General features: G+C 44.8%; 1 protein-coding gene across 3 annotated transcripts in view; it reads left to right on the forward strand.

Moving 5' to 3' along the window:
- The window catches only part of UNC79 (unc-79 homolog, NALCN channel complex subunit), a 157,606-nt gene that overhangs the window by 34,937 nt on the left and 99,999 nt on the right, over window positions 1-22,670 (forward strand). For all 3 annotated transcript variants that reach the window (XM_044436415.1, XM_044436416.1, XM_044436417.1), the window contains 8 exons: window positions 246-334; window positions 3,632-3,672; window positions 7,409-7,437; window positions 11,261-11,490; window positions 15,054-15,225; window positions 19,137-19,367; window positions 20,213-20,403; window positions 21,254-21,377. In XM_044436415.1, coding sequence (XP_044292350.1) covers window positions 246-334; window positions 3,632-3,672; window positions 7,409-7,437; window positions 11,261-11,490; window positions 15,054-15,225; window positions 19,137-19,367; window positions 20,213-20,403; window positions 21,254-21,377 — 1,107 coding nt within the window. The remainder of the gene's footprint in view (window positions 1-245; window positions 335-3,631; window positions 3,673-7,408; window positions 7,438-11,260; window positions 11,491-15,053; window positions 15,226-19,136; window positions 19,368-20,212; window positions 20,404-21,253; window positions 21,378-22,670) is intronic.

Raw genomic sequence — 22,670 nt, forward strand, 5'->3', positions numbered from 1 at the left:
TAGATCTTGACTTCTTTCTCTGGGATCAGTGTAGCATCAGCAGGGATATCCCAAGAAACTCTCTCCTGCACTTCCTGCATCCAAGCACCAATGAAGTTTGCAAAGAGGCCACAGATTCTATGCTGTCAGTGAACACAATCAAGTGCTAATGAGGGTTGGAGTTTTCATTTGCAGGGGAGGCGGGTTCATTGTCCAGAGAACCTTTTTGGTGAGAGAAACTGATTTTGTCCTTCCTGTTGTTTCAGATGTGCATAGATCCTTCCTTATCAGTGGCTCTGGGTGATAAGCCACCCCCTCTCTACCTTTGTGAAGAATGCAGCCAGAGGATTGCAGGGTGGGTAGTCTGGGGCAGGGTGGGGTAAAAAGGACCAGAAGATGCTAAAGATGATGAACTTAAGCATCCAGAAACCTGTATCGAGTCCTCTGACTGAGCTGAATGAAAAACGGAAACCAAATTCCACCAACAGTGACATTCTGAACTAGCTAGATAGCAGGAGAAAACAAACCAATTTGCAAGTCAGTGCAAGTTTGATCCCCCCCTCGCCCCCATTTTGACACCACAGGAAATCAGTTATTTTTGGGACTGTGCCACTTCTCCTGGCAGATGTGGCTGAACAAAGGACTACACTGACATTGGGAAAGATGAAAAGGAAATCAACGTCTGTCAGTAGCTTTGAGGAAGGATAGAAGGGCTTTGATTCAAGACTGAAGAGAGCAAACTGAGAAAAGGAAAAAGTTGGTAGAACAGCCTTCCCCAACCGGCTGCCTTCTGGATATTTTGGACTACAAATATTGGGTGATGGGATTTGTGGTCCAAACACCTGGAGAAAGGGTGTTCTAGAATTTGTTCAAATCTTCATTGATCTTAATGCCTTTAGGAAAATTCTTTGCCTTTAAAACTGATCCTCACTACCATGAGATCTAGAAACCTGAATATTTTTTAAAAACCCAGATTACCATGTATCTTCTTATTCTCTTACAATCTGCATATAATAGAAAAGTCAACAGATCTAAGGACATATCATTTAAAGAAGTTTTGAAAGTGATCTAGATACATGCATTAGTATTGGTGATGTCCACATGCATTCTGTCAAAGTCTAGTTCTTCCCAGGAGCTCAGAACAAAAAGTTTCTAACTGCAGTTTTTATTATGTTAAAACTGGCCAGCTAGGCTAGCTTTGTGATGTAAAAGAGGAGCATTGCCATTGATGAAAGTTAGAATACTGGCTATTAAAAGAGGAGCATTGCCATTAATGAAAGTTAGAATACTGGCTATTAGGGAAATAGGCTTAATGCTAAGAAATTGGTTCCCAACTGAACCCCTCTTGTCCATCCCACTAAACAGTGTTAGCTCCACCCTTAGGGTGGTTCCTGCTGCTTTTGGGTCAGACAGTAGGAATATCAGATGCTACTCCACTGGACCATGGGATTGATTATGTTTTGTCTGCCCCCATCTAACTCTGCTGTGCAAGTTTTGCACCGCGTCAGATGGAGTCTGGTTCTCAGCAGCCTCTTGGCTTATCACAGGGCCTGAAGACCTTGGCTTTCCAGGTAACATTTCTGACTCACTTCTTGTTCCAGTTCTGATTCAGATTTTGGAATGTTGCCTCATCCTTGCTCTGTTCTGGAGAAAGGCAACCGCTTTTGCCTTTGAGAGCCAGTACAATTTCATGTTATGAGCAGCAGACTAGAACTGTGGAGATCATGGTTCAAATTCCACTCAGCTATGAAGCTAATGGGGTGACCTGCAGCTGGTCGCTACCTCTGAACCCATCCAGTCTCAGAGGGTTGTTGTGCAAATAAAGTGTGGGTGGAGAGTATCTGATAAATCAGGGATGGGTGAAATAAAAGGTTGTGATGCATCTGCTAAGAATACAGGAATCTATGGATGGAATGCTGTGCTATGAATTACTCTGGAAGACAGAAGCAAAATTCAAACTGATCTCGAGGGCTGGAGTTGGAAACAAAAGAATGAAAGAATGAAATTTTACAGGGACAAATGCAAAAAAAAAAAAAAAAGTTGTCACAGAGAAGAGGGTTGGGATCTCTTCTTGATCATCCCAGGGCACAGGGCATGGATACCACATCTTGGCTGACCATCAGGAAAAACCTTCTGGCTGTTGGAGCAATATGATGATGGAAACAATTGCCTAGGAAGGTCGTAGACTCTAGAGGCATTCAGGATGAGTTTGTCTGTACCAAGTTTAGTGCTATATTGAGCAGTGTTTGAAATATTTGCACATATCCCCTCCATAAACAAAAGTGGAATTCAGCCTACCGAAGGAATTTGTGCGCACAAACTGAATTGAGGAGGAGGCAAATGAAATGGGTCCACCATCTGTGAAAAATTTTGGTGGGCATGTGTTCGTGTTTGTGGCCTCGAGGGTGGCATGCGTGCATGTTTCATGGGCAAAACCAAGTTTCTCATACATCTTGTGGGGGAGGTTGAGCCCTGGCACTTGGCCTCCATGCCACCTGGCTCTACAACAGAGGTAATTTGCACCACTTGGCCTAATTTCAAAAGCCCTCTGCAAGTGGTAAGTTCAGCCATGGGGAAAGAGTGATTTGTCCCTTCCTTGGGAGCCCAATGGCTGGAAGGAGACAGTGAGAGAAGGGGCTTTTTCAGAGAGACAGAGACACAGAGAGAGAGATTGTCAGAGAAAAAGAGAGAGATAGAGGCTCCCTTACATTGCTGGCTGTTTTCTTCCACAAGACATTTAGAAGGGACATGGTAATTGTGCATGTTAATCTAATAAAAAGCAGTGTTGCTAAGAATGAAATTCTGCTTAGGGTTGCTGTTCAGTAGCTGAAAAAGGATGACATTTGAAAATACATTACATCTTCCCTTTTAATTTAGATTTGCCTTTGCTTTCAGAATCTAGTCATTTTCAAATCTGAGGGTAAATCAATGTAAATGCACAGAAATGTGAGTGGAAGGTGTACTTCTTTTGGGTGGCTGCTTTATAACTGCCTTGGCATCAGAGTGACACCATTTGCAGCGGATGAAAGGAAAGAAAGTAATTTAATTTTATACAAGTCACCTTGGTGTTGAAGGCATTTCTGGTTTCAACCTGAAGCAAAATGTAATTAGATTTGCTAGGAGGCCTGGCTTTTAAACCAGCCCAACGTATTTGACACTGCAGCTGTTTGTGCATTTTTAGTGTCTGGCTTGTACCCTTTCCATCTGATGTGCATCAAGAAGCACTGCAGCTTTTTTATCTTCTAGATTAACCTACCAGTATAACCTACCGAAGGGGTGAAACATGCCAGACTCGACATGATGTGGTGGTAACTGGCAATTAATGCAATGCGACAAGGCAGGCAAGTGAAAAAAGTCCAGTATAGAAATAAAAATCATGGGTTGCATCCTAGCTGGGCGTCCATGGACAGAAGGTGTCCTTCCAGTCACAGATGGGACTTTCTGGACTGCTTTCTGCTGGCAGGAACATCTGTGAGTGGAAATCCATTCTGCCCGTGGGAGAAAACTCAGGATCTCAACATAAGCTGAGCTTTTCATAACTGCAAGCCACCTGGTAAAATTCAAAACATGGCTGTTTTGCTTGGAGGACAGCAGTGGCCAGGAGAACATTATAAACTACTCTGATTCTTTTCTTTCTTTCTTTTCTTTTAAGGGATCACAGTGAATGGTTGATTGATGTTCTTTTACCACAAGGTAAGACTGCATTTAAAGTTGGATAGCAAGTTATATTTACAATAGGGTGACATGAGTGCTTACAGAATCACAGAATGGTGGGATTATAGGGGTGCTTGAAGGACATCCAACCCGTGTCAGGTACCTTGAGTGCAGAAGGGCAGGCACAGCCCCAGCTTCTCCTCTTGAGAGGAATATGTAGAAGGTGATGGCGAAGGCCCTGGGAAGCCAGGGCCAACCCCCTAGACAGTGCTGAGCTAGAAGGACACACGACCCGACATGATAGGAGGCAGCTGCTTGTGCTCCCAGTTCAGAACTGTCTGTTGAGGTTCATCAGAGTGCTGGGCGAGAGCTGCTCCTGTGCCACGAGAAGAAACCGAATTACAAAGTTCAAGCCTCTGCTGAGCCTCAAGTCCTTGCTCAGAGATGGAGCTGCCCTCACCACCTCTCCTGTTACTGCATCTTTAAAAACAGAACCACCTGCTCTCAGAGGAATCATGTCGAGAGCGGTGGCTCACGCAGAATACTTGGTGTGCTCCTTGGGTGGCAGGCTGTTCTTATTTGTGCACACCCTCGAGCCATTCCCGGCACAGGGTGGGATCCAGTCATGCTTAGAGCACATCCACCGAAATAAATAGGACTTGATATTATTATTATTATTATTATTATTATTATTATTATTATTATTATTATTATAACATTTCTATGCCGCCCCTTGCCGAAACCTCGGGGCGGCTTACAACATGATAAAATACATTGAAATACAATAGTACATAATAAATTACCATTAAATATAAAAATACAAAAAATACATTGATTTACAAATATAAAATTAAAATTATTAGTATAAAATAAAAATATAGGGGGAGAAAGAGAAGGAAGAAGAAGTTGCCCTGGCCAGATCATATGTTTTAACAATTGAAATGATGTTTAAATAAAAAGGTCTTTACCTGGTGCCGAAAAACCAGTAACGATGGTGCCAGGCGGACCTCTTTGGGGAATATGACTAAGTCTGGACCCAACCAGTTACCTGCATGCATAGATCAAACCCTTGGAGATGAGACAGGAACTCCTGGGGGCTTCCCCTCCCCCCTTCCCCCCTTCCCCCCCTCCTTCTTTTGTTCTATTGTAAGCTGCCCAGAGAGCCCTATAGGCTATGTGGCAGCATACCAATGTAATAAATGGAATATTGCACCCCACTGGCCCAAGGTTTCAGGCGAGTGGAAGTCAAGGTGCAGTGTAGTCACATCAGGTCAGGAAGTGCAGTCCTGCCTTCTCTCAGTACTGCGATTACTCTCGGCATGGAGGCAACAGCATCAAGGGCTTAAAAAGCAATGGTTAGCATCTGCAAGTACAGCATGCCTGGCATCTTGGTTGAGAAAAGAAGTATTGCTCAGTCAGAAGGTTGGCTTCTCATGGAGGAAGTACCATAATGTCCTGCATATGTTCAAGTATACTGTAGAAGAGCAGCAATATGGATTTAGCTCTGGCCCCTGCCCTGTGCATCCTCAAAGGAGAGCCATGTGGGTTGTTGACCCTAGCAGTGTGATTGGGCGCCTTGCCTTTATCTGCTGCGTGGAGAGAGCCGTTCAGTCATTTTAATGAAATGGCAGATTCAGTGGTGGGGCTAGGATGTGCCCCATGGACCACTGGAAGTTGCTGACCCCTGCTCTGAGGGATTAGGTGGTACAATGACAAAGTACAAGCTGCAGTAAAATATATAACTGATGAGTTGATTTGCACCCAGATTAGCTGTCTAAAACAAACATGACTTCCAACAGACAAGCCAAAAGGCAAATAGAGAGTTTTCTAGAAATATTAGGACATCATTTTTCGGGCTGGACTTTTGCAAAGGCTTCAATGTATTGCCTGTATTCATTAGGGAAGATTGTAAGGGAAACTATGTTTACTCAAAGTGCTCCAGAATATCCAGGCTGTAGAAGAATGAGAGACAAAATGCATTTCATGACATATTTAAAAGTGTTTCGGGCAGCTTCCAAATAAGCCCTTGATTGTGTAAATTTGTTAATGGAAATTGATGAAGAGTTCAGACATTATTGCCTTCCACTTTTGACCCTCTCATGTTTTCCCACCAATCTGTCCATCCTTTTTCTTTCCACCAAAAAACCTCTGTTAAGAAGGAAAAGACAAAACAGCTACACAATTTATTTTGATTAATAGTGCCAATTGCTGTTCATCTGGAAGTATTCCTTTCTATGAACAAATGATGCTGTTAAACATACTACGATAACAGTGGTTAGGTTGCCAGTTTTATTTTCACATTTAACGCGTTATTAAATATCATATCTCTGAAGTTCTTTTGGGAAATACATTGTTTTTAAACAGTAGGTTAGTATTCTTTTGGTGTCTTTCTTGTGAGGAAATCCAGAAAGACTGTGAGCAGGCTTGAGTGTGGTAGAGTTCCACCAATATATTGCTAAATTTGGCGTTCAAAACCAGCAACAGAATTTGATGATATTCTCTGTCTCTGAAGTTCTTCTCTTTAGATCACTGTTGCATTAGTTGTTGGTTATTATGCACTGGCAAGTCATCTTTGACTTATGACAACCCTAGGAATGAATGCCCTCAAAATAGTCTGTTCTTGGCAGTCCTGCCCAGGTCTTATCAACCTGAGGCTGTAGCCTTCTTATGCAGTCAGTTCATCTCATCTTGAAGTACGACAGCTTCAGTTTTGTCATTTTTTTCCTTCAAGGGAAGTCCTGGCTTGATTTGATCTGGGACCTCCTGATTCATCTTTCTGTCAGTTCAGGGCATTGCAAAGCTCTCCTCCAGCACTGTGTTTCAAGGTCATCAGGTTTCTTCCTGCCAACTTTCTTCACTGCCCAGTTTTCACATCCATATCCCTGCCTGTATCTCTCAAGTGTAGTTGCAGTACCTTCCTCTTATGAGTTCTTTGTCTGGGTTCAGCCTCTGGAGCTGCAGCAAGAACAAGAACATGCTGTTCCTTGTGTTAGGCAGGCCAGAACAATTTACCACTCCTATGCAAATCGGAAGTAGGAAGCCCTGTCCATTTTTTGAAGTGCAGGAAGCTCCAAACTGAAAGACAAAGCAGATCCGGATGCATAGAACTGTTCAACTTTGCAGATCAAACTACAACATATGTCTTATTCCATGCAAACTTGCTATGGTTGGTGTTCTCTTTGTAGCACACTTCTTTCAGAGCTGCTGAATAAGCAAATAAAGCAGTGGCATAGTGGTACATTTTGATGTACAGGCACTTATCCGTCTTGACAGTCTCCATAGCCAACCTGCAAGGATTGTCCAAATGTTCTGCAACTGTGTTGATCCATCCCAGCAAACCAAGTCTAGCAATTTTCATCTCCACCAGGATCAGTGCTTTGGTTAAGGAAATGGGTCTTTCTTGGTGGTTTAAAATGAAGCTCTTCCAGAATACTTTTTATTCATTCATTCCCTTGCTACCACAGAGGGGACAGGGAAGTCTGGGAAGAGTGGCAGGAGGGCAGATGACATCAGCCGTCCAGGACAGGCTGGTTCTCCTGTTCTGCCCAAGAATCTTCACTGGGTCACCTTGAAACTACCAAGTCATCTGCTCACCTTTTCCTTTCTGCCTGCTCCTCAGAATCAGAACCAGAATCAGACAGAATCTCACCGCTCTAGAATTACATTTCCCTAGAAAACGATTCCAGTCCCAAGATCAGTGTTTAACAGAGCACTCATTATACACCAAGAGGAGTGTTCTAACCGTTTTGATCTTCTGTTTATTTTCCCTGTACAGCTGAAATCTCTGCCATATGTCAGAAGAAGGTAAGACTCCTCCATAGGTATGATGGAACATTACTCAATTTGATTTACTTTTTTTTGCTATGTCTTCATCTCATCATCACGGGCTATGCATTTTCCCCATTCTTGTCTCTGTCGCTACCATGGTTCCCTAATGTCAGATTGTGCAGCATGTCATTGAAATATATGGATGTTGTGCTTCTCCTTACTGAGTGTTGGTATGCCACATATGATTTCATGCCCTATCTTGTTCCCACTGATTTCACCTTGCCAAGTTTAGTATAACCATAATACACAAAGGGTTGTTCCCAGACAAAAGGCTGTTGAAATGAATGGCGATTGCAACGATAATTTAAGGATGCAGCTAAACAACATATCCTCTGGAAATAAAGATGCTCTTTTGAGGTTTATGTTTATTGATGCTCAAATTCCATCATATTAAAGTCAAGTAAACATTCCAGACAAAATAAAAGACTGCCATTTGAGGGCAAACAACTCAGTCTGTAGAATGACTGTTTCTGCTGTGTACCTTTTCTGTTAATTTATACATGTGAGCTGTATCGGAGGCCTTAAGAAATAATGCTTTAATAGTAGGACTTATATTTGTTATATGAAAGGTGCTGTGCTGTGCAGAGCAGTTTTCTGAGGTCAGAGGTAGGGCTCTGAATTCAGAGCACCCTCCCGCTGCCCCCACAGCTGGCACAGCCTTTTCCACCCCGGCTGTGCCTCTGAGGTTGCAAGGGCCACTGTGGAGCTGGAGCTGGGAAGGGGCATGCCAGGGAGCAGGGGTGGGAGGAAGAGATCCTGCCAGGGTATTTATTTATTTAGAACTTTTGTATACTGTCCCATCACTGATATCTTGGGACGGTTCACAATAACTTCAGTAAAATAAGATGAAAAATAAAAGTAGCACAGCATCCAATAATAAATATAGACAAATATAGACCACAGATTAAGACAATTAGCAATTAAAATAGTGGGAAAATAAAAAGGTTTTCACCTAGCGCTGAAAGGAAAGAAGCATTGGCTCCAGGCAAACCTCTCTGGGGAGCGTGTGCCACAGTAGGGGCGCCACCACAGAGAAGGCCCTCCTCCAGGTAGCCACCTTCTTGATCTCTTTCAAGAAGGGCTCCCGAAGAAGGACCTCTGCCTCAGATCTGAAGGGGAGGGAGGGCATACAGGGAAGAAGGTGCTCCTTCAGATATCCTGGACCCAAGCCATTTAGGGCTTTATATTTCATCATTTAACACCTTAAATTGGGCCCAGACTTCAACTGGTAGCCAGTGTAAGCGATAGGGGACCGGCGCTATATGTGAACCCCTGCTGGTCCCCGTTAATATCCTGGCAGCTCTATTCTCAACCAACTGAAGTATCTGGACTGTCTTCAACGGCAGATATGAAGAAGCCCAGCCTCACCCCATCCTCGTTGTGAGCAAGACTCCAGCACCGTGATGGCCAGAACTGGCTGTCCAATGGTAACCTCAGCAAATAGCGCCTTGGTGTTCCTCCCCCCTTCCATTGGGTGCCTGTAACTCTCCAAGTTTGGTGGGTCACGGTCAGCCACATGGGCTGGTGCTGCCCAAGAGCAATCCTGCCTCTCACAGCACAGCCTCTGATCAGGACACAGGAGGCAGCCTCGGCCTGATGTACTTTTCCTTTCATGGGTGGAAGAATGGGAGAGGAACTTCAGACATGCCCTTGAGCACATCCAAATGTTTTCCTTGGCGAGGGGCATGGCCAGGGGTCACTGGGCTTGGGGTCCCTCCTGCCCACTCAAACAGCCCCCAAAAGGACACTTTCCAGCCTTGTTGGAGGAGGCTCACAGAAATCTGGCTGGGGAGGAGCTAGGAGGAGACTGCAGCAATGAGTCCCCAACCTCTAAGGGCGTTGTTCTGTCTGCAGCCTTGCAGTGGGAGTGGTTGGGGTGGTTCAGAACTTTCCTGACCCCTGAGATGCAGTCTAGGGACCAGAGGACTGGTCTCTTATAAGATGATTTGGGATCCCCAGAAGATAGTTCCACAATATTCCATCACTTATATTCACTCATAGATGAAAATACTCTCCTCCGGTAATTTGGAACTTCACAGCAGAGCCATAATGAATGTATTAAGTCTGAATCTACTCCTCTGCATTTCCATCACAGGCTATTCTATGAGTACCCTATTCCTTCTCTGTGGCATCATGCACCACCTCTGTAGCACATGGCAATGAGCTTCCTTCGAAGGTGTACTAATGAAACGTATATATTAAGCCAGTACATTAGATGAGACAGGACTACAGTGCCAGTGCCAGCAACTCTGCGGAAAAACTTGTCAAGAAAAGAACAGACAGCAATGCTCAAAAATCACAACCATCCAACACACAAATCTCACTGTTACTTACTTTTTTTGTATCTGTGCACATGGCATATTTGAGGTGGGGGCAGGAAAGATAGGAATTTATGTTACATGTTCATATGCTTGGACTTCTGTAATTGAATGGTAATAATTTTCAGAATAATCTGTCCAAATTGCCTTATTTTATTTCCTATAAAATAAAATTTCCAATTTGAAAATATTCAAAATATGGACATTATTTTGGAATGATCAAACTATGAAGTTGTCTATCTTCCTCTATTTTCTAAGAGTAATTCCCTAGGAACAACAACTGATTCATTTAATCAGGTCCTGTAACTTATAGGCATTTTCCCCCGTTCTTCAAAGTTCCCTGCCCTACTTTACAAAATTATGTTTGCCTGATCATACAGGCTGAATATGTTAAACATGCCAGTCAATTTTCCTCTAGTGATTTGTCTTAGCTGTTTCCCCTGAAAAAGAATGATTTGCTGATTTGCTCAAACTGGAATTGCTTCAAATCGATCTTTGAACCTCAGAGCTGTCATTATGAGTCTTTCAAGTTGTGGTCCTCTTGTTAAAAGATAAGCAAGGCAAAGGTCAGGTTAAGGTATAAGGAAAAAGTGGCAGAATTGGATAGTGATGAACTTGAAGCATAAGGAACCAAGATGAAAGAAGTCCCATTTGGTTTCACAGGTCTTGCTTTTGTGATGTAAGGCAGGTGGGAAGATTTGGGGTGTTGAGGTCTGCTTTTTTTAAACTAAAGTTGTGGTGCATCTTCTGGAGCCAGGTGCTAAGTAGTGGCTTGGAGAGACGCCAAATGCCTCTGGGGTAGAACCAATTACCTTCTGTACCCCATGAGCAATTCAAGGGGAGAACCTGAGTATGGAAGTACAAGTTTATGGCTTCATCTATAACATTCCAAAACTGCCCAACATGCCTATAAATACCAAATCAAAGACAGGCAATTCATTGTGTTTTATGGATGGGGATAATCTTGTTCTTTCATGGCAGAGTTCAGGAGTTATTTTGAACTTGTAATTTTACTTCCTATGGTTACAACCCCTAGAAGTAAAAGACTTATGCTGATGTACATCAGCTCACTTAGAAATCCACCAGTAGATCTCATTCTGGTTTTTGCCCCACCAGGAGGTTATGCCTAAGGAACAGGACAAGGTGGGAAGCACAGAGGTTGGGAGCCTGGCTTTTGCCTGTTGAACTGCAGGGCATGAACTCAGCCCCCTCTAGGCCAGAGGCAGGCAACCTGTGGTCCTGCACAAGTTTCTGGACTCCATCTCTCATCAGCCTCAGCAAGCCTGAATAGATGCTGAAGATAATGAGTGCTGGAGAAGAAAAACATGCCATTCCTACCCCAGCTACAAGGTCCAAATTGACATTGCCTCTGCTCACCCTCTGCCCTTTCCAGCATCTCCCTTCCGAGAGAACGTTGAATCCATAATTCTTGCTGTCAGACACACCAGTGGCACAACGGCCTTCCTTTTCTTTTTGTGCAGAACTGCAGCTCGCATGTCAGGAGGGCCGTCGTCACGTGTTTCTCTGCGGGCTGCTGCGGCCGCCATGGGAACAGGCCTGTGCGCTACTGCAAGCGCTGCCACTCAAACCATCACAGCAGTGAGGTTGGGGCGACAGCTGAGACTCACCTGTACCAGACATCACCACCTCCGATCAATACCCGCGAGTGCGGGGCAGAGGAGCTGGTCTGCACCGTGGAAGCAGTCATCAGGTAACCTATCCCAGTGGGACCTCGAAATCCACTTATTTATTCATGTATTATTTTTATATCCCATCATTCTTCCTCCAGCCCAAGAGGCCTTGTATGGGTCTCCATTTTAACTTCACAAGAACCCTGTGAGGTAGGTTTGGCTGAGAGTTAGTGGATGGGCCAAAATCACATGAGCTTTATAGACAAGTAGGATCAAGAACTTAGATCTCGCAAGTCTCAGTTTAATCCTCTAATCCCTGTACCATGCAGTTTTAGAACTCAATATTAAGGGATAAATACATGCAAACTAATCCAGGCTCTTCTGAAACACATATATTTGGCATCAAGGTGCCAGAATTCAGCACTGTCAGTCCTAGTTACCCTGCATCCATCCCAGTCTCATCTTTTCCGGTTAAACTATGCTTGTGGTAGGAGTTATTAATTTAGAAAAATGAGCAAGGCAGGATGACTAGCCTTTGGGCTGGAATTGTTGCCATGAAAAGCAGGAACTATACTGTAGCTCTCCACTTTTTATACGGTGTACACCAGAAAGGTTCTGTTGCTGATTTCTCATGGGCAGCTGTTTGGCCACTTTGTGAACAGAAAGCTGGACGGCTCTTCTTCTCACCTACTGAATAATAATCACTCTGTGATTTCTTTTCATCAACTGCATGTGTTCTCACACCACAGAAAACCCGGCTTTTTGTTTAAGAGCAGCACTATCTGCACAGATGTGGATGGTCTGTAATACTGTTCTTCTTCATGGTTTGGAAGACATGGATTTGACTTCTCTGCAGTGACATTTCGGTGGCCAAGCCCTGTCCCCACATGCTTTTGGCAGACAGCTGGTAGAAGGAGAAGGGATTGAGGAAGAGGTTCTTCCTCCTTCCTCCAACAACCATATAATGCAGAGGGAAGTAAAAGTAGTGGCCCACCAGGAAAGCTGGGAAAGAAGGATGGCTTGCAGTAGCCATGGGAGACTTTCTCTAGAAGCAGGTGATGCGTGTGGGGGAGCTTTCTCGCACGTCACCATAGCGTCAAATAAAGCAGGGACACCCTTGCCTTTTCCAAAGCCCAGCGCTGCTATGAAATCCCGCCCTGCTTCCCCCCACCCCACACCCGGTGGTGCAGCTCGGATGGGACCTTGGGCAAAGTTCAGGCCCCCACTAAAGGACCATTCAAACAGCAGCAGGTGGTGAGGACTTCAAGGCAGTAGAAACAAACTCCATTTTATCCTGTGGGCATGATGATGCTCTGATTTAAATGAGTTCAAAATGTGAAGCTGCACACGGTCTTTTCTTTTTCTTCGAAATAAGGACTGACTGACCGTCTTTTGTTTGTTGCTCTCTCACACTGGGAATGTAGAAGCAGTTTAAACCATGGAATGGTGCGGGGGTGCAAGTGAAGAGTAGCATTTGGGTCACGCTTCGCAGCTGATGTAATGCACATGATCATCTAAAGAGGTCATGAAGTCCAGGGTCTAAAATCACCCAGCTGTATCATGGCTCCCACTGCCCTCTCGGCCCGGCCCGGCCCGGCTCAGCTCAGCTCACACCGCACCACCAAGCATTCTTGTGACTTTCTGCAGTCCCTGGAACATGCAGGGTATGCGCTACTCCCGACAGAACAAAGCTCCTGTCTCCCACTCACCTTACGTAAACATTGGCCAAATGCTGTAACAATTTTTTTTAAAATCCTCCTTCATGTTGTGCAGCAGTGACCGCCTCTTCTTCAGCTGATTTCCCTTTCAAAGGCCTATCCATTCCCACAGTGACAAGGAAAAAACTGGAGGAACCTCTTTCCCTGCCCAGCAGGGACTCAGACTTTTCCATTTTTAATTTTAATGTCTGCAATTTTGCTTATTTCTTTCAAGAAAGGAAGAAAGAAACGGAGCTGCCTTTGCACTCATTAAAAACTTGTAAGCACATACAGCATGGTGCTAAAAGGATGCTGAGGGTGGGCGGGAGGAGGAGACAGCTTCAGGAAGCAATGAATTGAAACAGCCACCTCAAATCGTGCGAGGAGCAGTTAGTTTTAGCAGCTGCCAGTCCATATTCCTCTGGAGGAAACCATTGCAGGAAATCAAGAATTAAAGAAGTGGCTTTGGAACTGAAGGGATTAACCCTGTGGAAGGAACACAGTCCAAAGGAACGAAGGAAGGAAGGAAGGAAGGAAGGAAGGAAGGAAGGAAGGAAGGAAGGGAGGGAAGGAGGAAGGAAGAGAGTGCTTCTGGTTGACAGAAAAAGAATAATAATTGGGTAGTGCTAGGAGCTCCCTGTCTGGAATCACCCTTGGATAAAACCTTTTAATGCTTGGCTTTTCTATAATATGAATTATCTGGCCAGTTTCCTCCCCCTCCTTCCACGCAGATCAAGACAAGGCTTTCTCACTAAAATTCTTTATACTGTTAAAGCTGACCAGCTAGGCTGGCTTTATAATACAAAGGTAGCATATTGCAGAAAGCAATAACAGAAAGCAAACCAGCACAGTTAGAATAGTGGCTATGTGGAAATGTGGTCTATGCTTCCCAATGGGATACTTTGCTTCTCTTTCAAACAGAAAAGAGCTAAGTCACCTTCAAGGTGAATCGTGCTGCTTATGGGTCAAGTTTTGGAGCATCTGATGCTTCTCATCAGAACTGCCCTCTTAGCCTGAGGCCATAGGATCCCCCATCAGGTACCTCACAAAACTTCCCCATGAAATTTGAAACCGTCTGGTTCTCAGTGGTTGCCTGGCTTACCCCTGGGTTGGCTGGCTTTGGCAATTCAGCTGAAGACTCTGCCCTCCCTCCTCTGAACCAGAATCCACGGCAACATCCTTTGACGGGTTTGTCATAGGAGAGGTGACCCCAGTCCCTGTGTGCATTTTGCATTGGCTACTTTGCTGCATTCTTTTTTAAAGTTGCATGGAGTGGGCAGTTCAATTTCTTACCACCTGAATGATTTTATTTGCATTTCAGCCTTCTCCAGGGATCTCCAGGCACCTTATGCAGGGGCTGTCCCATTTTTATTCTGTATGACACAGAATAAAAAGTTCCCATGAGACAGTGCAGCTGGCCCAGGATCACCCAGGGAGCTTCATAGCTGAGTGAGAATTTGAACTGCAGCCTTTTCAAGCTTTAGACCAGAGATGCAGACCCTCCAACCCACAGGCCTAATCAAGGTCTGACTGCCAAGCCTCCACCCCTCTCTAAATGAATCCCTGCTGGAGGAATCCCCAATCTCAGTTTGAAGATAACAGCAGGGATTCCACGGCAGGCCACTTCCCTCTCCCTGGTTTAAACGGACACTTCATCTAGTGTAGCGCTGGCTGTCCAATTCCTTGTGCTATTCTGAGAATACTGAGACCGTCCAGATGAACATCATCTAGATTATTAGTTACTGGAAGTTTACAGGAGCTATTCTTTAACAGGCTCTTTCACTCTCTCCACTGGTAGTTGGTTTATTAAGCAGCTGCCTCCACAAAAAGAATTCACGGACAACGACACAAGCAAAGAGTTCCTACAGACACAATAGCAGTATAAATACACATGGGGGGTGTCTTGTGCACAGACCTTGTTCAGGGGCTTGCCTGTTTTTTTGAAGCTTGCTGAAAGAGGCTGAATTCCACGCTGAGCAAAGAGAGCATGAGCTCATCCGCAGACGGCAGCTGGGCCTATCTTCTTCACATCACTCTTTGGACAACACAGATTTTGATAACAAAGATGATGACAAGCATGACCAACGCCTTCTAAGCCAGTTTGGAATCTGGTTCTTGGTATGTGTGTTTCGCTTCCTTTTATTCTGTTTTTTTTTTTCTTGTTTGGATGCTAATGAAAGCAACAAATAGCGCTGTTTTATGCTACTAGAACCCTCAGTCATCCAGCGAAGACCTGTAGGGTTGGTGGAAGAACCACAACAGGCAAAAGAAAGTACTCCACACCAGCAATGCGGGAGTAAATTTTGCCGCAGGCCCTCTTCATGACAGCCTCTAGAGCCTGGCCCTAAGGCTAGTCCACAAATGCAGGCAGCTGTGTCAACTCACATTAACAATACAGTTCTAACACTTGTCATCTGCTCCAGGACATGAAAACAGGCCCTTGCAATGCTAATGGACCTTAATTGCTCATTCAAGACCAAGCAATCCCTAAATCATGGGTCCTCAAACTACAGCCCAGGGGCCGATCTGGCCCGCCATGCCCATTCGGACCCGCCAAGCGTGCGCCCGTGCCCACACGCGCGCCCACTGCCACCCACCTCCCCCCACGCACAGAAAACGATCTCCAAGCGAGCAAGCTGCTGCCTCATGTGCCCACAAGGCGGCACGTGCCCGCCCCATCTCCCCTCCCCTCCCCTCGCCACATGCCCTGCCCCCACCTCAGTGCGCATGCCTGCCTGCCTGCCTGCCTGCCTGCGCTGCCCCCCCGCCCCGTCCCGGCCCCCGAGCCGGCCCGCATGCACCGCAGGCACCACCTTTCCAGCCCGTGCCCAGCACCCGCACCTTTCAGCTGGCCCCCTGGTTAAAACGCTTGAGGACGCTGCCCTAAATACTTCACATTACAACAGGGAACAAGATGTTGTTTATTGGGAAAAAAACAATCTCCCCTCTAGCGAATTTGAGAATTGCAGGTAAATTTAGAGGGAACAATGGGACTGACTGATGATATCAATGCTTCTGCTAAAGGAAGAGTGCCAGCACTATCCTTGCATGCCTTGGCTCCATTATACCGTTGCTCCCCACGCACTGCATAGTTAGCCTGTGGCATTCCTTACCACAAGATTTAGTAATTGCCAGTAACTGCTGTGCTCTGGTTTTGTTTTGCATCTGGGTTTCCCACAGGCAGCTGGGTGGCCGCTCGGGGAACACAGTGCTAGACTCAATAGGCTTTTAGTCTGTCTTATATCAGACCACAAGTCTCCTGATGTTCTTATAGCAGAATTCATTGGAGTGCCAGAAAGCTTAGAAAAGTGGTCTCCAAACTTGTGGACTCTTCAGGAATTTTGACATAATGTCACATTACTGTTTACCTGTGGAGTGGTATATAAATGTTCCTATTACTGGTTAAATAGTGTACATTGCATATACATATTGTAAATAATAAGACATAAATACTGCCCTGGCTGAGATCTAGTGTCAGCAGGTACATCTAATGAGCTGAGTATACCTACCAGAAACTCCAGAAAATGGAAGATTCACGGGAAGGTCAAGTAGAAACCATCAATATGGTCAAGTACTTGTCCATATCTGTTAAAGACAGTTGGGTGTCCAGCAACAGCCGGGGGTTGGACCTGATGGCCTTCATGGCCCCTTCCAACTCTACTGTTCTATGATTCTATGAATCTATGAGAGAGCTGTGAACAGAGGAAGACAGCATCCTCCATAGACTAAAACTTATGATATCATATGGTAGGCCAGAACCACATGTATTATGGGAGACAATACTGCTCTTCCAGAGATGGGATAAACATTGTATACAGAAAGGCATCATCTTCTCAGAAGAAAGGCCTTTGGACAGGAATCATGCAAAAAGTGCCTTCATTGTATTAGAAAACTAAATTAGAGAACTGAAAGTTGGCCAGGGAAATGGTCTACTGGGCCAGGGATGAATGAGCAACTACAGACTTCGATGGAGAAATGTGAAGGGTGCTGATGCTAGAAAGTCTGCCAGTCCAAGGAAACACTAGTATACAGTGATATTACAGTGAGATGTTTGTGCTCATATGGGATACCAGACGCTCTGTGATCAGATAATGGCCCCTAGTTTGTTGCAGAAGAATTTGAATACACCAACACCTGGGCATGCTCAAAGGATTGGTGAAGTGAAATCTACAGTAAAGACAGCTAAGAAACTCTTAGGAAAAGTAAATGTGGTAGAAACGTATCTAGCAGTTCTAGATCATTTGGGTTACAGGAGCATCCCTTGCTAACGTGAGGAGAGTGCAGTAATAGAACTACAGAGACAGCAATACAATAGATCTTCCAGGCTTGGAGGCAAGGGATAGAGTGAATCCAATCCTTAAGACAAACAGGCAGTGTCTAGCAGAAGGCAGTTGTAATTCAACATGAAAACCCACACTTATGTAAGTTACAGGTGCACTGTGGATGAAAATTGGGATGGAACAGAAACCATCTAAGGAAAACAATAGAGGAATTGGCAGGTGCCATGAATTCAAATGAGGGAGAAGCATGTAGCCAGCAGAGCATCCTGCAGGATGAGATAAACAGATAAACATGTGCTGAGCAGGCCAGAAATGCATCAGAGAAGAGTTCAGGGGAGATGGATGCAGGAGAGATGACAGCAAGCCACAGACACTCTCAGAGCATAGAAGCAGAAGAAAGGATGGCAGCTCAAGGAGATCATCACTGAGCCCAGATACACTCGAAGTGGGTGAATTAGTATAACATTTGCTGTATCCTGGAAACATGATGTATGAAGGTCCAGTTTATTTATCTTTCTCAAAAGACAAAGGATGCAACAATATGAAAGAACTGCTGGATTTAGCATGAGTGCTTGTTCAGGGGGAACTGGAAGTAGTTGAGGGCATGACCCAAAATGTGTGAGTTTGTTTGCCAGGCGAGCCTAAACTGTTTCAAAACTCTGAAACAGTTTTGAAATACTTCCTGGTTCTTTGTGTTGGGAAGTAGATGGTTCCTGCATTCTCCATAATGTTTAATCAGAGCGATAAGTGTTGTCTAAAACAGCATATTTCTCCATTTCTTATGAATTGTTCTCTTTATTTTAAGAAAGACGTCTGGGCTTTTCATAAAGATTGCGTGGTTCTGAAGCCTGTCAAGATGCCTATTATTTAAGTCCCTTTCTGTGCAAGTGAATGGAAGGAAGACTGTAATTAGAGGAAGTAAAAACCACCCTAGTTCTCTGAGTCAACCAGATCTAGAGTGGGGGAGTTATTGTGTCCCCCGCTCCCTGTGAGAGTTTCGCCTGTATTACTCCCCATTTCCTGTTTTGTACAAGTAATTGGATACTTTTGCTCAATTTGGTTTGTGTGGAGAAAGGGAAATTGGGTGGCAGTCCCAGAAGTAGAGCCTGAGATGGACAGGGGAAGAACTGTGTGTCCTGGGCTGAATGGCCCTGCAATTCTGCCATTGCTGGCAGCTGCTGAACTGGCAGCTGCTGGGCCACACTGCCCCTGCTCCTGTACCTGGTGCGAGGCAGAGGCAGGTGTGTGACTGTGATGTCCTTCAACAGGTGGATACTCTCAGTTGCATAAGCTTCTTAGCAGTCCAGTACTGGCATATTCATCCTCACTTACTGGAAAAAAGGAGGCAGTTAATTCAGACAATAAGGTGGACCTGTACTGCCAATGAAGGGCTGCCACGGTTTTCTGCATTTCACCTTTAGAAAATGCAGCAAATGCAAAAGCTAGTGCATAAAAACAGCCTAAACTGGGGTTGTAAAGCTTTTGTCACCCTCCATTAGGCTGAGTCACATTCATTCTTGGCAGTTTCTGTAAGTAACCCCATTGTTTAATATGCAGTGTTAAGTTTAAATTTTATATATTGCTTTCCCAATGGTTTTGCTCATGTCTGATATAGTTTTATTTCATCTCATCAGCCTCCTTGAACGATTGCCGAGCTGTATGTGTAGTTTTTCAGGGGCTTTTGTTACAATCATGCAGCTTACAAACCAAGGAGAATGGTCAAAAATCTGGACAAAACGTGTTTTCCAGGTGAGCCTCTGCACTCCCAGTGAGAACACCCCCACGGAGAGCCTGGCTCGGCTTGTTAGCATGGTCTTCCAGTGGTTCCATTCCACAGCATACATGATGGATGATGAGGTTGGAAGCCTAGTGGAGAAGCTCAAGCCCCAGTTTGTCACCAAGTGGCTGAAGACTGTGTGTGATGTTCGGTTTGATGTCATGGTCATGTGCCTCCTTCCTAAACCAATGGAGTTTGCACGGGTAGGAACACACAGTGTGTTTCTTCTGGGATTAACTTGTTGAAAATATGAGATGCTAAGCTATACTGGTGCATGTGTGTATATATTTAATTGTTCTAAGCCACCTTGGATTCCTTGCCAGGAAAAAAATATTTCATTCCTATGCTGCTTATTTGCCAAAGTTCTCTCTGCCATTTATAGAGATAATAAAGCGATTGGCAAAACAGGGACAAAGGATTATTATTTATTTTTTTCAAATATTTTGGCTTCTGCTTTGTCAGTGACTGTTAGTAAAAAGGCTGAAATGAAGCCCTTGGGGTGATAGCTGTGGATTGTTAGGAGGACCATCAGATGAGACGGTGATTCTGCTGGAATGTCTGAAAGGTGAAGGCTATCTGAATTGAAGTGCCTTGTCTCAGGTTCTTCTGTTTACCTGCATTCCCTTAGTTTTAGTTCTTCATTGACAAAACCAGTTGTTGGAGTGTCTGATAAGGATTAAAGGATTATTATTTTTAAGAATAGAATAGAATAGAATAGAATAGAATAGACATCTGTCCCTGTTTTGTCAATGGCTTTATTAAAAATACAGATTGTCTTACATTTGGTCACTTCCCTCAGGGATCTGGGATTGCTATATATTATCTTAGTTTGCAGTAATAATGTCTGCTATTACATATAGTACAACTTGGCACTCCACTGGTTTTGAACTGCAGTACTTAGGGGGTTTTTCAGCTGTTCTTGAGAGATGTGAGAAGAAATGTACCACTGATTATCTATCGGTATTGTACAACTACATTGCGCCATGCATATGTTGGGTTTCTTGAAAAATGAGACATTAATGAAGGCTTTTTCTGGAAATGTCCTCAGGTGGGTGGATACTGGGACAAGTCCTGTAGCACAGTGACTCAGCTGAAGGAAGGACTGAATCGGATCCTGTGTTTGATACCATACAATGTAATAAATCAACCTGTGTGGGACTGTATTATGCCAGAGTGGCTGGAAGCCATCAGGACTGAAGTACCAGACAATCAGCTCAAGGAGTTCAGGGAGGTGCTGAGGTAGGTAGGGGGATGTGGGCACCCTGCAACATTTTTGGGAGACCCTGTATGTGCGTCAATCAAACTTCTGGGGGAAACACAGCATTTGGTATCTGAGCTGTAGCTTTCAGAAATGGAATGTCCCAGGTGGACTATAAATCCACCTATGTTACAATTTGGAAAGTTATCACATTTTAAGTTGGTGAAAATGCTTCTTTGCTTTCCCATAAGCCTCGATGCTGGCTTGGGTCTAGAACGTGGATTGTAAGTGAGCCAGACAACTCTCCCCTCCTTACCTTTGGTGATAGTCCTGAAGCAGTGCTCAAATTATCAGTGGAGGCTGGTGACTCCACTTGTCAGTATCCACCCTAGGTTTTATTATGAACCTTGAAGGAGCTGTTGTAACCCCAAAATAGTTTCAACACAAGGATAGCTCTGCTAAAATTCAGACTACAACCTACAGACTCACCATCCCATCGACACTGGAGCCACAGTCTTCACTGCGAATTATGGAGACCCTAATGAAATCCACAGGCCTCAGTCTCTGACTCCTCTTGGGCTTAGGCAGATCGTGGCTTCTCTGTAGCCTTCTGTAGCATAGGGAGATATCTGTCTAGGAAGCAAGATCTTACCTGCAAAAGCTCATGCTGCAAAACCTCATTAATACAAATATATTCAGTTTCTCTTGGTAAAGAATTGGGGTTACCAGTGCAGGATTAGTGTTTTTATATGACAGAATGTGCTTTCCCTTTTTAGGATTAGAACAGCAAACTCCAAATAATAAGCAATATTAATTTTGGTGCACATCTTTCTGTCTTTGTGACACGTGTGAAAAAAATGCTGATCAACCCTTTCTTTTTGTGCATTGTAGCAAAATGTTTGACATTGAGTTGTGCCCGCTCCCTTTCTCTATGGAGGAGATGTTTGGTTTCATAAGCTGTCGGTTCACTGGATATCCTTCCTCAGTGCAAGAGCAAGCTTTGCTTTGGCTTCATGTGAGTGTACACCTATGTCCGTATCTAAACAGTTAAAATGCCTTGGCTGAGACCTGGTGACTGGCAGTAAGAGGTTTGCACCAGCTGGTATTTTTGGTATTTCGGCTCTACCCCTTTAGCCTTGGTCTTGCCCACCACTGGAATGTGGCTCCTGTGAGCTTCCGTGAAATAAAATTCAGCACTCAGGCTGAGGGGTTCCAGCATCTTCAAAGGCATCCAGAGCTGCCGATCGTTGTATCAAGAGAACTCAAAGAGCTGCTAACCTTGCTGGATTTGACGTTTAATTAACAACAGTGTTAACTCAATCACACCTCTATATGGCCCCAAAGCTGAAGCTGTGTGGACAGTTCACAATAAGGTCACTATCTTGGAGGTTTATGAGCATCCAGGCCAGAGTGGGAGGAGTGGACAAACCAACTTCTGGGGTAATGGGCTGGATGAGGTAATGGGCTGGATGAGGGCCAATAAACTGAAGCTCAATCCAGACAAGACGGAGGTCCTGTTGGTTGGTGGATCGGGCTTCGGAGAGGGTGAATTGAACCTTGTCCTGAATGGGGTTGCACTCCCTCTTAGGGACAAGGTCCGCAGCTTGGGAGTGCTCCTCGACCCAGAGCTTTCACTGGAAGCTCAGGTAACAGCAGTGGCGAGGAGTGCTTTCCTCCAGCTTCGGCTAATTCATCAGCTGCGCCCCTATCTGGAGAATGACTGCCTTGCGACAGTGACACATGCGTTGGTGACTTCCCGTTTGGACTTCTGCAACGCGCTCTACGTGGGGCTACCCTTGAAGACGGTCCGGATACTTCAATTGGTCCAAAATAGAGCTGCCAGGCTGCTGATGGGGACTGGACGTTATGTTCACATGACTCCAGTTCTCCGTCAGCTTCACTGGCTTCCCATTGAAGTCCGGGCCCAATTCAAGGTGTTGGTTATGACCTATAAAGCCCTAAACGGCTTGGGTCCTGGTTACCTGAAGGAGCGCTTGCATCCTTATATGCCCAGCCGCCCCCTGAGATTGGCGGGAGAGGCCCTTCTCCGGGAGCCCTCCATGGAAGAAGTTAGGAGGGTGGTTACTCGGAGGAGGGCTTTCTCAGCGGTGGCGCCTAAGTTATGGAATGCGCTCCCCAGAGAGGTCCGCCTGGCGCCGTCGTTATTTGTTTTTCGGCGCCAGGCGAAGACCTTTTTATTTAAGCAGTATTTTAAATGTTAATATTATTGAATTTTATTTGGCCAGGGCGGCTTGTTTTATAGTGTATATTTGTATTTTATTGTATATATTTTAAAATGTTATTTTAA

Source organism: Varanus komodoensis, unplaced genomic scaffold, assembly GCF_004798865.1.
Source record: "Varanus komodoensis strain SLA01 unplaced genomic scaffold, ASM479886v1 scaffold3, whole genome shotgun sequence".
Lineage (NCBI taxonomy): Eukaryota > Metazoa > Chordata > Lepidosauria > Squamata > Varanidae > Varanus > Varanus komodoensis.